This window comes from Bos javanicus, chromosome 21 (assembly GCF_032452875.1).
Source record: "Bos javanicus breed banteng chromosome 21, ARS-OSU_banteng_1.0, whole genome shotgun sequence".
NCBI classification, from domain to species: Eukaryota; Metazoa; Chordata; class Mammalia; order Artiodactyla; family Bovidae; genus Bos; species Bos javanicus.
The window spans coordinates 19,795,964-19,812,085 of record NC_083888.1 but is presented as its reverse complement, the minus strand read 5'-3'; the positions used below and the strand labels follow the sequence as shown (position 1 = coordinate 19,812,085).

General features: G+C 49.8%; 1 protein-coding gene across 1 annotated transcript; it reads left to right on the top strand.

The window, feature by feature from the left end:
- Positions 1-9,222: 9,222 nt before the first annotated feature.
- LOC133234165 (myeloid-associated differentiation marker-like) lies at positions 9,223-11,732 on the top strand. Its single transcript, XM_061394391.1, has one exon. The coding sequence runs from the start codon at positions 9,426-9,428 to the stop codon at positions 10,362-10,364; it is 939 nt and encodes a 312-aa protein (XP_061250375.1). The 5' UTR covers positions 9,223-9,425; the 3' UTR covers positions 10,365-11,732.
- Positions 11,733-16,122: the final 4,390 nt, after the last annotated feature.

Below are 16,122 nucleotides of genomic sequence, written 5' to 3'. Positions count from 1 at the left end.
CATAGAGAATGGCTTTTTCTATTCTCCCACTTTCATAATAACTTTTTCAACCTCAATATAAACATGAAAGAAAAGAAAGAAAGCAAAACAAAACAAAATCCACATACTGTACTTGCTGCAAATTTGCCTAGAGCTCAGAGGAGTCCCAATCAATTCCCACCCTCACCCAAACAGAGGTCTCTGGGAGCCCCTCCCACTGACTCCCCACCCAGGCCTGGACTAGAGCCTGGGGGTGTGGCCCAGCCTGTGACACTAGATGTTGGGCCCCACCCCAGTGCCCAGTATCCTGTCCCCTAGCTCTTAAAGGGGCCGTGACAGCATCTGGATGCCTCGCTATAAAGGTGTGTGCTTGTGTGCATGCTCAGTGCACTGTGTGTACATGTGTGTGCGCCCTTGTGCTCCCCTGCATTGAGATCAGCAGGCCTTTACAGTAACTGGTGGCTGTGAAGGTCCCACAAGTCTCCTGTTGTCAATTACAAAGCCTCAGAGCCCAGCATCCTGGCGTCACCAGGACCAGAGGGGCCAGGCAAGCAGAGCTGCGGGGGAGGGGAGGGGAAGGACCCCCTCTGCTGCCCCTCACTCCTGTCCTGGAATGAAGCGTGTGATCTTCACCCATTGGTAGGGTGGTGGAGGGGGAGGGCTCCCAGAGGTCATCCTAACGCAGGCAAATCTTAAGAGGGAATGAAATAAAATTCTTATTTTAAGGCAAGAGAAGAAAAATTTGCAAATAAAATGTTTCTCTGCTCATTTGGGCCTCTTCCTTCCTTGCTAGTGTGCATTGTACATTAATCTGACCTCCTAAAGAGCAGAAATATCTGCTCCACAATAGAGATGAATTTTTCTAGCCGAAGCCTTGGAACTTCTTAGAAGATAACACTGCTTACTTACTTACGACCTTATTGAGGTCACTAGATGTATTGCTTGTGTTCTGCCTATTTTATTAGATTCTTATTTCTTGAGTAAATGATGAAAAAAAATAAGATAACTAGGCTACTTGAACCTGCCTGCAATGCAGGAGACTCTGGTTCGATTCCTATGGCAGGAAGATCCCTTGGAGAAGGGATAGGCTATCCACACCAGTACTCTTGAAGCAGGTTTATGCAGATCGCACATACTGCAACTAGGACCCAGCCTAGCCACATACATAAATAAAAATATATGCTTTTGAAAAAGAGAAACAAGTGATTAGCCACTGGAGACACTGATCTACAATCCACCCTGGAAGGAATTCAGAGTGAAAATCAGGATAAAGTACTTTGTGATCTGGGACAAGTGTGAGAGCCAGACCTCAGAGAGTTAGATATTTTCAGGAGAATTTTTATATGAGCCCAGTTTCTTGCATCTTCCAATATTCGGAAAAGCACTAAAACCATTACCCAAGATATCTGGTCCTCATGAAGAGTGGTAACCTATACCAAGCTGTGGGTCCCCAAATCACATACATCCTGCCCTCCTTACTTCTCCAGGACAGGTCTCAGAGCTTCCTGAGAGACTGTCTCCCCAGATATACCCATCCGGTTGGCTCCAATAAAACTTTATTTCTTTCTTAAGTTGACTATTGATTAATTTTTCATTGACAAACACATTGATACACCCAAGTTTTTGCACAGGAGTATCATATTCTTATATTTCCTGAATCAAATGGAACACAGTCCTGGGATCTCACTTCCCAGGAGAATGGAAATGCCTCTCTGCTTTAGTAAAAGAATCACCCAGGGTGGGCCCACCTGAGGGGCTCACTGTCCAAGCCTCATGGTTCATGAAGGCAGCTGCTCCATCCCCCCTGCTGGGGGGTTAAGTGTCATTTGTCACAATTCCAAGGCTGGTCCAGTCCCTCACTGTGGAGCTCAAAAGAGAGTGTAAAGGTCCTTTGCTTAGTCCAACCCTCTCGTCATAGAGGAGGAGCAGCTGGACCCCAGGTAGGGGCAGGGCTTGTCCAGAGTCAGCCTGCGTGTGGCAGAGTCAGAGTCAAGACCAGGTGTCCTGTCCCCAGGCAGGCTGTCTGTCCACAGCCCCACGCTGCCTGTGACAAATGTGGCAGCAGCATCCTCCAGGCTGGGATTCTGCCCCATCTACCCTCATTCTGCATAAACCTGCCCCATCCCCCTGAGGAGGGCACTCACTGCTGCTGAGTCAGTTTCCTCATCTGCTAGATGGGGCAGGGGTGCCAGAGACCCCTGGTCCCTCCCAACGCGGCCTTTCCCTGATCTTTTCTGCTGGGAGTACAAAGGGACTGATCCAAAATAGTAGAAGAGGAAATGGAAACCCAGACTGAGAAAGAGGTAGATTGGGGTCCACAGTCACATGTGGTCCTGCCTCCAGTCAAGTGGCCCCAGAGCCCTGGTCTGGTCTCCCTGGAGATGAACCATGAGTTGCATGGAGAGCAGAGCCCAAGAGATCTGGTTTCTGGTTTCAGTTCTGCCACAGGATAACTCATGAGCATGGATGAGTCTCATCACTGATCTGAGCTCCAGTTTCCTGTTTATAAAATAGGAAAATGAGGCTAAAATGATGGCTTTTAAGCTATGTCCTCTGGAGACCTTGGTTTCTAGTGAGATGGTGGGGTTGCAAGTAGGGTGTTGGCCCACCCCACATTTCTCGAACCAGAGCAATCTGGCTTGAATCAAACTCCCACTCAAGATCTCATTTGAAAATAAGATTGGAAAGATTGGAAGTGATTCATATGCTCATCTTTAGGATGGTGGTTAATAAACTATTGTGTAGACAGAAGAAGGAATACTAAACAGTATGAAAAAATGAGGATGCTCTCAAATAATGATAAGGAAATATCTCCAGTATATACAGAGTAAAAACAGTAAGATGTATAGTATGCTATTTTAAAATGTATAATAGGGAGAGAAATACAAATAAAAATAAAGATATCTATATAATTGGTTTGCTTCAAGAAACACAGAAAGGACCCCCATGAGTTCAGTGGAGCAGATGCCTGCTCTTAATCAGGAAGAGGAACGGAAGAGAGAGTAGATGGAGCCACAGGTAGAAGTGAGGTTTCTCAATATATGGCTTTTAAAAGAATATTTTTATTTTGAACCATGTAAATATATTACCTTTCCAAGAAAATAAAATTTAAGTTTGAAAACTACACCAACTGGAGAAGAAGGGTCAGGGGAGGGATAGTTGGCAGATGGTTTCCATGTTCCCTGCAATTCTGATGGACAGTCTGGGGGAGGAGCTGAGAGATGCCCACACAAGCCTGTCTCCAAAGGCAGAGGGAAGGGAGGTGCCTTGGGTCCAGGGGCTGGAGAGGGGGAGCTGTGGCCCCCAAGCTTACCTGCTATGACCAGGACTCCCCCAGCCCTTTAGCACACACAGTTGATGGAGAAGCCCCATGGTGCCCAAGCCTCAGGCCCTACCCTTGCTCCCTGCCTGGCGTGGGCTCTCTGTTTCCCGAGGCAGTGGCCAGAGGCTCCCTCCTCAGCCGGCCAGCCAGAGCCTCCTCCAGGCAGCGTGACTCCAGCTGACGCCCTCACTCCGCAAGACTGTGGCTTGAGCCGCATCCAGATCAGAGCCCGGGGCACAGATGTTCCCATTCTCTGGCTCTGGAGCAGCTTCTTGGAATAATCATGGAGCTAGCCTTCCCTAATTTACCTTTGAGTGGAGAGAAGAGGATTTCTTCTCTCTGGGGCATCAGGCACCTGGTTATCTGCCCTGGGAACCAGTCCAGGATGCCAATCCTGGCCTTTGTCTCTGTGTTTGTCTCCTGTCTCAAGGTGGGTGTAGGGAGGCAGATGAGCTGAGGAGAAGGCAGGGTCTAAGGTCTCCACGCTCTCTCTGGCATTTTCTGGCTGGCTGGTCAACAGGAAGTGGTCTGGCTGAGATGAGGGCACTGCTGCAGGACCTCTGCTTGGGGCACTGCAGTTAGATCAGGACAAATAGGAGCCCAGATATTATTCCTGGACCCAAGAGAAGAGGGAAGGGGCTCAGCCGTTCCTGAGGTTCTAGTACCTGCTGAGTTTTGCAGGAAGCCAGACTTGAACTCCAGGCTCTGACGTGGAGCAACTGTGTAACCTTGAGCAAAAGATATAATGTAGTTTTGGGGCCTCAGTTCAACATCTATAAAATGGGGATGACAATAAATATATCTCTGAAGATGAAATAGAGATAAGTCAAGTAGTCAGAGTGCTGTTGCTGCAGAAATGGCTACTCCATTCCTCCTGGGTCTAAGGTACAATGCCAAATCCAGGGAGAGTTTAAGATCTTGAACCAAGTATCTAGGCTCAAATCCCAGCTCTGCCACTTCCTATCTGTGTGATCTTGGCCAGTTGACCTTTCTGTGGCTGTGAAAATGGGGACACAGAGCGCATAGTTCAGGGGCTGCTGGGAGGAACAAATGAATCCACAGCAGAGCTCGACCTGCAGTGAGCACAACACGTGTGACCTCTTGTAACTGTTGTGTCCACCGCAGCCCCGCTGCAGCCCAAGTCCTCAGGGCCCCTTTCTCAGCTGACGGAACCTGTGAGCTGTAACCTAAAGTCTGTTCTGGAGCCAAGCTGGGCTGGTGAGGGTTTGCCCTGTTGCTCTTTTCTGAATCTGCTTCTGACCAGGGGTTGGGAGGTGATGACAGGAGCTCCGTTCAAGCCCATCTCCTCACCTCCACTCCAACCAGCATCTGTTTCCATAAATCCCTCCAGTGCTTTGTCTGGAAGAAGAGTGAGCTTCCTCAGGCAACAAAGTTCTCAGAAACCATCCATCTGGGCAGCTCACAGAGTGGGGCTCCCTCTGGGCATCCTCCCCTCCCTACATTGACCCTGACAAACCTTAGGACAAATGACACCCTCTCAGCACTACAGCCAAGGAAAGGCACTCCCCTGGTCCCAGCTGCAGTCTGCCTGTCCCTCGGGCTCCCAGCTGCCCACTGCTGCCCGCAGCACGTCATCCCTCAGGTCACCAGGTGACGGCAGTGGTCCATGTCCCTGCTGAGCCAGGGCCAGCTGCCCATCAGCCCAGACCACTGCCCCCAGTAACACTCTCGCTGCTAGTCTGGGATCACTCCTTATGCTAATCCCTAAGAAGAAAGAGTTTGTGTTTCTTCCTGGTGCTTCAGGCGGAAGGAGGGATTCCAGAATATTCTGTTCCTGGACCCTGCAGAGGCTGGCAGAGACCCAGATCCCTCCATCATCTCAATCTCTTCCCCCCACCACAGGACCCTGGCACGCCTGCTTTCTCCTCTTCCCGCTCCACAAACTGGTTTTAAGCTTTGTTCTTGGTGTCAAGAAGTTGCTCCTTATAGGCATGTAAGGAAACAGGGTTCTGTGTCATCAAGCAAATAGGGGGACAGAGTCCCCAGTCCATTTGTAGGAGGCTGTTATTATTTTTGCTGAAACAGGCCTGATATGTTATGTGTATAATATTATGCCCTATTGTAAAATAGAATGCAAACTCTACATTCAGCTTCAAGTAAACTATGAGGCTTCAAACATAAACACTACAATGTAGATGCACCAGGTAGAGCATTTGCCTCTTTCACTCATGACTATATTCCCAGCACTGAACTGGGCTGACACAGCAGTATTTGTTGAATGAATATGACTTTATAATATAGGCTTATGAATATTACCTTACAGCCTCACGATCCAAGTTGAACCTCCTGACCAGGTTACATTCTGTTCTTTCTGTCTTTGATGGAAATGACCTTTTCTGGTCATCCTTGGTTTTCTCGTCTCCTGTGTCCTGACCACCTCTTCCCATTTTCCTTCTTCTGATCCGTCAGGACCTGAGACTCCTTCCTTCTCTGCCCACAGCCTCCTCCCCCCTCCTAAGGTGCTGACTCCACAGCACACAGCCCTCTGTGCAGCTGTTCACACCCTGGGCCTCCGGAGGGGCCTTGTTGCCAAAGCAAGTCTGTCCCTCTGGTACATGTGTGATGGGTTTGGGGATGGGGGTGGGTAGCTAGGCATTGGATCCTCTTTCTTTGTGTACAGTGTGTCTCCCATTTAAGTTAAAAAAAAAAAAAGTCTCTGGAGGTCAGTAATTTCCAGTGGGTGGGAGTCTTGAAGCAGAGACCCTGGGTCCCTAGGCCCCAGCTTGTGGTTGTCCCTGTCTGACATTGGCTCCAGAATTTTTCCAAGCTTATTGAAAACCCACTGCCTACAGAAGCCATCTTAAAGGAAGCCAAGGCTGAATGCCTCCGCATCCCAACTACTCTCTGGGGAATCGAAGCAGGAGCAGGTGAAGAAATCAGAAAGGGCCTAGGTCTTAAAGGGGCCCTGCCAGCCCTTGGATGCTGCTGCTGCTGCTGTTGCTAAATCACTTCAGTCGTGTCTGACTCTGTGTGACCCCAAAGACGGCAGCCCACCAGGCTGCCCCGTTCCTGGGATTCTCCAGACAAGAACACTGGAGTGGGTTGCCGTTTCCTTCTCCAATGCATGAAAGTGAAAAGTGAAAGGGAAGTTGCTCTTTGGATGCCTCTCTTTAAAGTCATGTGCTTTGTGCATACTGACTGTGTGTGGGTGTGTGTGTGTCAGTGGGCATGCATACATTAAGACCAGCAGCCCTTTAAATAACTGGCAAACTCATCTCAAGCCTTCTTCCTCGCCTGTTCACAGCCACAAAGCCTCAGAGCCCAGCATCCTAGAGTCACCAGGGCCAGAGGAGCCAGGCAAGCAGAGCTCTGCGGGAGGGGAGGGGAAGGACCTCTGCTGCCCCTCACTCCTGTACTGGGATGAAGTGTGTGATCTTCACCCAGAGGTGGGTTGGATGGAGGGGAAGGGCTCCCAGGAGGTGGTCCTCATGGCAGGAAAATCTTAAGAAGCAATAAAATAAAATTCGTATTTTAAGACAAGAAAATTTTTTGGCCAAATACATCTAAAGCTGGGTGAAAAAGTTAAACAGATTTCTTTTTTGCAGGACTTCTTAGGACTAAAAGAGATCTATAGCAGCAAGTGATTCCCAGACTTGTATAATCAGGGAACTGTTTTTTTCCATGGAACATCCTGGACTAGTATTCCATGGGATACTCTTTGGGAACCATCAGTCACATCCCTCTCCCCCTAGACTGGTTCAACAGCTTGACTGGAAAGGCTCTAACAACATCACCTCCTACAGTGGGCCTCTTATTTTGCAGCAGCTTTCATTCCTTAGGGGGTGCAAAGTCCACTTACCCTGCTCTCCGGACTTGCACAGAGAATTTCAATCTCTGCTCAGCTGGAGAGTTCTCCGAAAAGTCCTCAAGAGTCCTTGACTCTCATCTGCTTACCTGCTCTAGACAGGATGTCTTTGCGTTGACTCAGGTGCTCATTCAGGGCAGGAATTGGGTTTTGCTGTGGGATCTGCAGTGCCTGGCACACAGTGAACACACAGTAAATAGTTGTTTAGAAGAGAAAGGCATAGAGCCTCCCTGGATGGCTCACACAACCACAACAGTGCCTCCATCTAGAGAACTTCCACATTCCTGGCTGCTTCGTTGTCAAGCCATGGCCTTCCCTAGGGTTTATTATTAGCAAAGGAGACAGGGCCGCTGATGGCAGGAAGCTGGCTGGGGCTCAGGGTGCTGGCCGTTCAGCCCTGGGGTCCTGTCAGCAAATAGTCCCTTGGAAACAGGGCAGGTGTCCCTGAGGAGGGGGCAGGCTGGGAGGGGCCTCACTCTGCCCACACTGGACCCTGGAGGAACCGCTGTGTGAGCAGGACGGCAGCCCTGGCTGGAGGGACTGTCTTGGGCAGGTGACCTGGGCAATTCCATGGTCTCCAGGGTCCCTGCCACTCTGGCCACGTGTCCCTGTCACAGCCCTGAAACCCCTTCAGGCCCCTGTTCTCCTGTGTCAGTTCCAGGCCCGGCCCCTCCTCCATGGGAAGGTTGGCTCCATGCCTGCGTCCCTTCTGGGTCAGAGGACACCTACTGGGTTTTCTCAGGGCCACTGGGAGCCTGGGATCCCCCCGTCATCTCCACTCTGCCCCCCCTCACCCCTGCCCCAGTCCTGGATGCATTCTCAGGGTCCCCCTCCCAGGGGCCCAGCAGGGGCCTCCTCTTTCATCTCCTGCTCTTAAAAAGGGGCCCACCATCTGTCCATCCCCACCCCCTCCCTGGGATGCTCTGCAAGGCTCCACGTTAGCATCAGACACAGCTCTTTGTTCATTTCTAATCCCTTCTTCCCAGCTTGGAAGCTGCTAGCCAGTCTCCCAAGCCAGGAAAACCCTCACTCAGGTAGGACTACTTTCTAGATTTTTCTGGCCTCTTACCTGGATGGCAGCTTTGAAGTTAAAAAATCAAACATGATGTCAACTTATTCTGTGGTTCCTCATGGCGCCACCCCAGAGTCATGCTGGGTGAGGGTCTCCTTTCCCCAGTGGGGAAGAGTCACATGTTAAGGTAAAATTGTGGGTGGGGGGCGGGAATTTAGACCACTTCCTACTTCCCACATCATCTTGTCCCCACGGCCTTGCTCTCAACCCATGGCTCCTCCCTGTTCACCCCTGGAGCTGCCCTCCTCTGGGTGGGCTGTGTCCCTCAAATGGCAGCTCCTTCTAGTGATGCTACAGGGAGGAGAGCCCGGGACACGTGTGTCTTCAGCTTGCTATGGGAGGAGGCCAAGGGCTGTGAAGGTGGATCCTGGGTCCCAGAGCCCTGAGCTTTGGTCCTGGCCTCCTACCCATGGACCCTGCCGACATGTGGGCGATAGAGCAAAGTGCTCAAACCCACAGCTTTAGGTGTGTTTTCTGAGTTCCCTCTTCCTGGTCATGCATGCCACCTTAGGTGAAGGCATTTGATTCCTTGAGCCTTAGTTTTCTCATCTATAAAATGGGGTTAGCAGTATAATCCACAGTCTCTTTTCTGAAACCCTTGGGTCAGATATCCTCCAGAATTCAGAATTTTTCATTTTCAGACAAGTGACCTGGTGCATCTATTCTATATGACACAACTGGGGTCTAGAAGTTCCTTGTAATCAAATACATTAGTGTTTCTACAACTGCACTTTTGAGTACTCATAATACATAAAATAAATGAAAATCATAAATTATCCCAGATATGTTCAGGTCAAATTTTGCTACCAAATGAATTAAAAAAAATTCTTGTTCAGTTTTCAGAGGCTTGAAGGTTTGGGGTTGCAGATAAGGACCATCCTACCTTGTGTCTCTATAGATAATGGCATGCAGCACAAAGAGATATAAAAAGTGTTCATGGTTGAGGCCTGACCCAACCCAACTGTGAGGTTTGGGATAAGACAAGTCTCTGACAAGGCCAAGGGTGATGGGTGGAGAGAACCATTTGGAGCGGCTGTGCTCTTACCTGAGTGTCTGAGCCATTGGTTCCAAGTCCACAGGTCCTGAGCCTCAGCCCTCACAGGGCCCTGAGCCTTTTCCAGGCGTCTGACTCAATCCACCTCCGGAACTGGATCTTTCTCTGGTGGGTCCTCAGGGAAGACCATTGCTGTACTGGTGACCGTGACCTGCCTGACCATCACAGCACCATGTCCACCCGGTCGACATCCCCAGATGGTGGTGTCGTGTTTGTCGTGTGCTGCTGCCTCCACCTGCCACAGCTCTTCTCCACCTGCGTGGCCTTCTCTCTTGTGGCTGACATGGGCTTTTGGAGAGGGGCCATAGGTAACTGGTCTATGTCCCTCTGGTGTGTCTGTTTCGCCATGACCTTCATCATTGCCTTAGTTGAGTGTTGCAGGGCCGATTCTGAATTTCCTTTCTTCTGGTGCAACATCTCCGTCACCTATGCCTGTTACGCTGCCCTCATCTGCCTCTCGGCCTCCATCATCTACTCCATCACCTACGTACAGTTCGTGCCTTATGGTCCTTACAGGGACCGGGCCATCGCCGCCACTGCTTTCTCCTGCATCGCGTTTGTGCTGTATGTCATAGAAGTGGCCGGGATGAGGGCCTGGTATGGTATCAAGGAGATCTTCTTCTATAAGAATACCATGTCAGCCCTGCTGAAGGTGCTGGAGACCTTCGTGGCTGGTGTCATCTTTGCGTTCCTCAGCAACACCTCCCTGTACCTGCACCAGCCGGCCCTGGAGTGGTGTGTGGCCGTGTACTCCATCTGCTTCATCCTGGCAGCTGTGGTCCTCCTGCTGGGCCTGGCTGAATGGAAATACATGCTGTCCAGGACCTTCTCCATTTTCCAGCTAGTGCTCAGCCTACTCTCCGTCCTCCTCTACATCAGTGCTCTGGTCCTCTGGCCGCTCTACCAGTTCAGCGAGGAGTTCGGCGGGCAGCCCCAGAGGTCCAGTGATGGGGACTGCAGGGACGAGCTCACCCATGACATGTGTGCCTGGGACCAGCGCCTGGCTGTGGCCGTCCTGACAGCCATCAACCTGCTGATTTACGTGGCCGACCTGGGGTACTGGGCTCACCAGGTCTCTGTAGGGACCGAGGAGCAGCCCAGGGTCTCCTGATCCTCTGCTCACAGGAGGTATCCACCGAACTCTGACATCCTCTGATACCCTCTTCCTGGCTCGCTCTCTCCCTCCTCACATCCTTCCCCATGCATCTCGCTCTTTTCTGTTCCCTTCCCTCCTGCTGCTCTGTCTCCTTCCTGGTTTCCTTGGTTGTTCAATTTCTGTTTTGTCTCTTTCTCTTGCTTCTCTCATTTTTCCTTCATTTTCTACTTTTTGGCCCTTTTCTGATTGTCCTTAGTTTTCTCGTCTCCTGTGTCCTGACCACCTCTCCCCATTTTCCTTCTTCTGATCCATCAGGACCTCAGACTCCTTCCTTCTCTGCCCACAGCCTCCTCCCGCCTCCTAAGGTGCTGACTCCACAGCACACAGCCCTCTGTGCAGCTGTTCACACGCTGGGCCTCCGGAGGGGCCTCACTGCCAAAGTGTGTCTGTCCCCCTGGCAGTGCCTTACTGGTGTGGCTGGGAGAGTTTAGGGGGTGTGGGCAGGTAGGAAGGGATTGGGCTTTTTTTCTCCCAGTGGAGCAACTGTACAGTGCACCTCCCCTTTAAGTTAAAAAAAACCTCTGAAGGTCAATAATCTCTAGTGGGCGAGATTCTTGCATGAGATACTCTGGGTTCCTGGGCCCCACTTGGTGCTCAGTCCTCCAAGAGATTGGCTCCAGAATTTTTGCAGGCTCACTAAACATCCGTCGCTTAGAGGGCATCTTAGAGGAAGCCAGAGGCAAATGCCTTCAGTCCCAACTACTCTCTGGGGAATAAAAAAAAAAAAAAAAGAGCTGGTGAAGAACCCCAGGGTCTGAAGACACCTGTCTGCAGTGTTTGTGAGGGGCAGCGATGTGGTCCCCCTGACTCAGTGATCAAAACAGCAGATCCTGCCTCTGCAGGGAGAAGAGCATGGACACTGCCAACCTGTCTGGGTGTTTTGTTTTGTTTTTCCTTTTTTTCCTTCTGTTCTGTGGGCCAAAAATTACTGAGTGACTCTGTTCTTCAAGAGAAAGTGTCAAATATTCTTGGGCGGGTGATTTGTAGGGGTGGGGGTTGCTGCTTCCATTGTGAAAGGAACTGTATTGTTGGGTGTGAGGGGACACATACGTGTGTTTTTCTGTGTTGGTTGCTTTTTGATGTTGCTTCCTGCTTCTCTGGGACTCAGGCATAATTTGAACTATATAAATGTGCACAATTTAAAAAATTTTTCTGGAGCTTCTTATTCCTATCAGCACTGCTATCAATCATAGAGAATGTTTTTTTCTATTCTCCCACATCTATAATAACCTTTTCAACCTCAGTATAAACATGAAAGAAAAGAAAGAAAACAAAACAAAATCCTCCACTCTATTTGCCGCAAATTTGCCTAGAGCTCAGAGGAGTCCCCTGTGCGACCCCATAGACGGCAGCCCACCAGGCCCCACTGTCCCTGGGATTCTCCAGGCAAGAACACTGGAGTGGGTTGACATCTCTTCCTCCGGTGCATGAAAGTAAAAAGTGAAAGTGAAGTCGCTCAGTCGTGTCTGACTCTTAGCAACCCCACGGACTGCAGCCTACCAGGTTCCTCCATCGATGGGATTTTCCAGGCAAGAGTACTGGAGTAGGTTGCCATTGCCTTCTCCCAATCAATTCCCACCCTCACCCAAACATAGGTCTCTGGGAGCCCCTCCCACTGGCTCTCCACCCAGGCCTGGACTAGAGCCTGGGGGTGTGGCCCAGCCTGTGACACTAGATGTTGGGCCCCACCCCAGTGCCCAGTATCCTGTCCCCTAGCTCTTAAAGGGGCCGTGACAGCATCTGGATGCCTCGCTATAAAGGTGTGTGCTTGTGTGCATGCTCAGTGCACTGTGTGTACATGTGTGTGCGCCCTTGTGCTCCCCTGCATTGAGATCAGCAGGCCTTTACAGTAACTGGTGGCTGTGAAGGTCCCACAAGTCTCCTGTCGTCAATTACAAAGCCTCAGAGCCCAGCATCCTGGTGTCACCAGGACCAAGCGGGCTGACAAGCAGAGCTGTGGGGGAGGGGAGGGGAAGGACCCCCTCTGCTGCCCCTCACTCCTGTCCTGGGATGAAGCGTGTGATCTTCACCCATTGGTAGGGGGGTGGAGGGGGAGGGCTCCCAGAAGGTCATCCTAATGCAGGCAAATCTTAAGAGGGAATGAAATAAAATTCTTATTTTAAGGCAAGAGAAGAAAAATTTGCAAATAAAATGTTTCTCTGCCCATTTGGGCCTCTTTCTTCCTTGCTAGTGTGCATTGTGCATTAATCTGACCTCCTTAAGAGCAGAAATATCTGCTCCACAATAGAGATGAATTTTTCTAGCCCAAGCCATGGAACTTCTTAGAAGATAACACTGCTTACTTACTTACGACCTTATTGAGGTCACTAGATGTATTACTTGTGTTCTGCTCATTTTACAAGATTCTTGTTTCTTGAGTAAATGATGAAAAAAATAAGATAACTAGGCTATTTGAACCTGCCTGCAATGCAGGAGACCCTGGTTCGATTCCTATGGTGGGAAGATCCCCTGGAGAAGGGATAGGCTACCCACTCCAGTACTCTTGGGCTTCCCTGGTGTCTCAGTCAGTAAAGAATCTGCCTGCAATATGAGAGACTTGGGTTGGATCTCTGGGTTGGGAAGATCCCCTGGAGGAGGGCATGGCAACCCACTCCAGGATTCTTGCCTGGAGAATCCCCATGGACAGAGGAGCCTGGTGCACTGCAGTCCATGAGGTCTCAAAGAGTTGAACACAACTGAGCGACTAAGCATACATTAGCACTGGCTACTTGAAATGAAATATATAGTTCTCTAAGATCCATGATTGTAGTAGTGTGCTTCTAGACATGAGAAGAAGCAACAAGTGGAAACCATCTCCTGGAACTGAGAGACTTGTAAGACAGATGGTCCAGCCGTCCTACTGTTGCCAAGACAGGGTGAGTAATACCATGTGAGTGGCCTATCAGTGAAATCCCCATCTGACCTGGGAATGAGCATTCCTAGCACCCTGGGACAAATTGGTGAAAAATGTCTCCTAAACCTTGGCTGAAATTAAGACAGAAATAAAGGGAATTGTGTAATAAAGAATGTTGCCGACCACCCAGTTCTACAAGAATCAAGCCAGGACTTCCTTGGTGGTCCAGTGCCTAAGTCTGCACTCCCAACGCAGGGGCCCCAGGTTTGATCCCTGGTTGGGCAACTAGATCCCACATACTGCAATTAGGACCCAGCCTAGCCATATACATAAATAAAATAAATGCTTTTGAAAAAGAGAAACAAGTCATTAGCCATTGCAGTCGCTGATCTACAATCCACCTTAGATGGAATTCAGGGTGAAAATCAGGATAAAGTACTTTGTGCTCTGGGACAAGTGTGAGAGCCAGACCTCAGAGAGTTAGATATTTTCAGGAGAATTTTTTTATGAGCCCAGTTTCTTGCATCTTCCCATATTCAGAAAAGCACTAGAACCATTACCCAAGACATCTGGTCCTCATGAAGAGCAGTAACCTATACCAAGCTGTGTGTCCCCAAGTCACATACATCCTGCCCTCCTTCTTACTTCTCTGAAGGACAGGTCTCAGAGCTTCCTGAGAGACTGTCTCTCCAGTTATACTCATCAGGTTGGCTCCAATAAAACTTCTATTTCTTTCTTAAGTTGACTATTGACTAATTTTTCATTGATAAACACATTGATACACCCAAGTTTTTGTGCAGGAGTATCATATTCTTATATTTCCTGAATCAAATGGAACACAGCCCTGGGACCTCACTTCCCAGGAGAATGGAAATGCCTCTGTGCTTTAATAAAAGAATCGCCCAGGGTGGGCCCACCTGAGGGGCTCACTGTCCAAGCCTCATGGTTTTTGAGGGTGGCTGCTACAACCCCCCTGCTGGGGGGTTAAGTGTCATTTGTCACAATTTCAAGGCTGGTCCAGTCCCTCACTGTGGAGCTCAAAAGAGAGTGTAAAGGTCCTCTGCTTAGTTCAACCCTCTCGTCATAGGGAAGGAGCAGCTGGAAACCAAGGAGGGGCAGGATGTGTCCAGAGTCACCCTGCGTGTGGCAGAGTCAGAGTCAGGACCAGGTGTCCTGTCCCCAAGCCGGCTGTCCGTCCATGGCCCCACGCTGCTTGTGACAAATGTGGCAGCAGCATCCTCCAGGCTGGGATTCCGCCCCATTCACCCTCATTCTGCATAAACCTGCTCCGTCCCCCTGAGGAGGGCACTCACTGCTGCTGAGTCAGTTTCCTCATCTGCTAGATGGGGGAGGGGTGCCAGAGACCCCTGGTCCTTCCCAACGCCGCCTTTCCCTGATCTTTTCTGCTGGGAGTACAAAGGGACTGATCTGAAATAGTAGAAGAGGAAATGGAAACCCAGACTGAGAAAGAGGTAGATTGGGGTCCACAGTCACATGTGGTCCTGCCTCCAGTCAAGTGGCCCCAGAGCCCTGGTCTGGTCTCCCTGGAGATGAACCATGAGTTGCATGGAGAGCAGAGCCCAAGAGATCTGGTTTCTGGTTTCAGTTCTGCCACAGGATAACTCATGAGCATGGATGAGTCTCATCACTGATCTGAGCTCCAGTTTCCTGTTTATAAAATAGGAAAATGAGGCTAAAATGATGGCTTTTAAGCTATGTCCTCTGGAGACCTTGGTTTCTAGTGAGATGGTGGGGTTGCAAGTAGGGTGTTGGCCCACCCCGCATTTCTCAAACCAGAGCAATCTGGCTTGAATCAAACTCCCACTCAAGATCTCATTTGAAAATAAGATTGGAAAGATTGAAAGTGATTCATATGCTCATCTTTAGGATGGTAGTTAATAAACTATTGTGTAGACAGAAGAAGGAATACTAAACAGTATGAAAAAATGAGGATGCTCTCAAATAATGATAAGGAAATATCTCCAGTATATACAGAGTAAAAACAGTAAGATGTATAGTATGCTATTTTAAAATGTATAATAGGGAGAGAAATACAAATAAAAATAAAGATATCTATATAATTGGTTTGCTTCAAGAAACACAGAAAGGACCCCCATGAGTTCAGTGGAGCAGATGCCTGCTCTTAATCAGGAAGAGGAATGGAAGAGAGAGTAGATGGAGCCACAGGTAGAAGTGAGGTTTCTCAATATATGGCTTTTAAAAGAATATTTTTATTTTGAACCATGTAAATGTATTACCTTTTCAAGAAAATAAAATTTAAGTTTGAAAACTACACCAACTGGAGAAGAAGGGTCAGGGGAGGGATAGTTGGCAGATGGTTTCCATGTTCCCTGCAATTCTGATGGACAGTCTGGGGGAGGAGCTGAGAGATGCCCACACAAGCCTGTCTCCAAAGGCAGAGGGAAGGGAGGTGCCTTGGGTCCAGGGGCTGGAGAGGGGGAGCTGTGGCCCCCAAGCCTACCTGCTATGACCAGGACTCCCCCAGCCCTTTAGCACACACAGTTGATGGAGAAGCCCCACGGTGCCCAAGCCTCAGGCCCTACCTTTGCTCCCTGCCTGGCCTGGGCTCTCTGTCTCCCGAGGCAGTGGCCAGAGGCTCCCTCCTCAGCCGGCCAGCCAGAGCCTCCTCCAGGCAGCGTGACTCCAGCTGATGCCCTCACTCCCCAAGATTGTGGCTTGAGCCGCATCCAGAACAGAGCCCAGGGCACAGATGTTCCCATTCTCTGGCTCTGGAGCAGCTTCTTGGAATAATCACGGTGATAGCCTTCCCTAATTTACCTTTGAGTGGACAGAAGAGGATTTCTTCTCTCCTGGGGCATCAGGCACCTGGTTATCTGC

Excerpts from the sequence above, each read along its gene's own strand:
- LOC133234165 (XM_061394391.1), top strand. The coding sequence starts at position 9,426 with ATGTCCACCCGGTCGACATCCCCAGATGGTGGTGTCGTGTTTGTCGTG.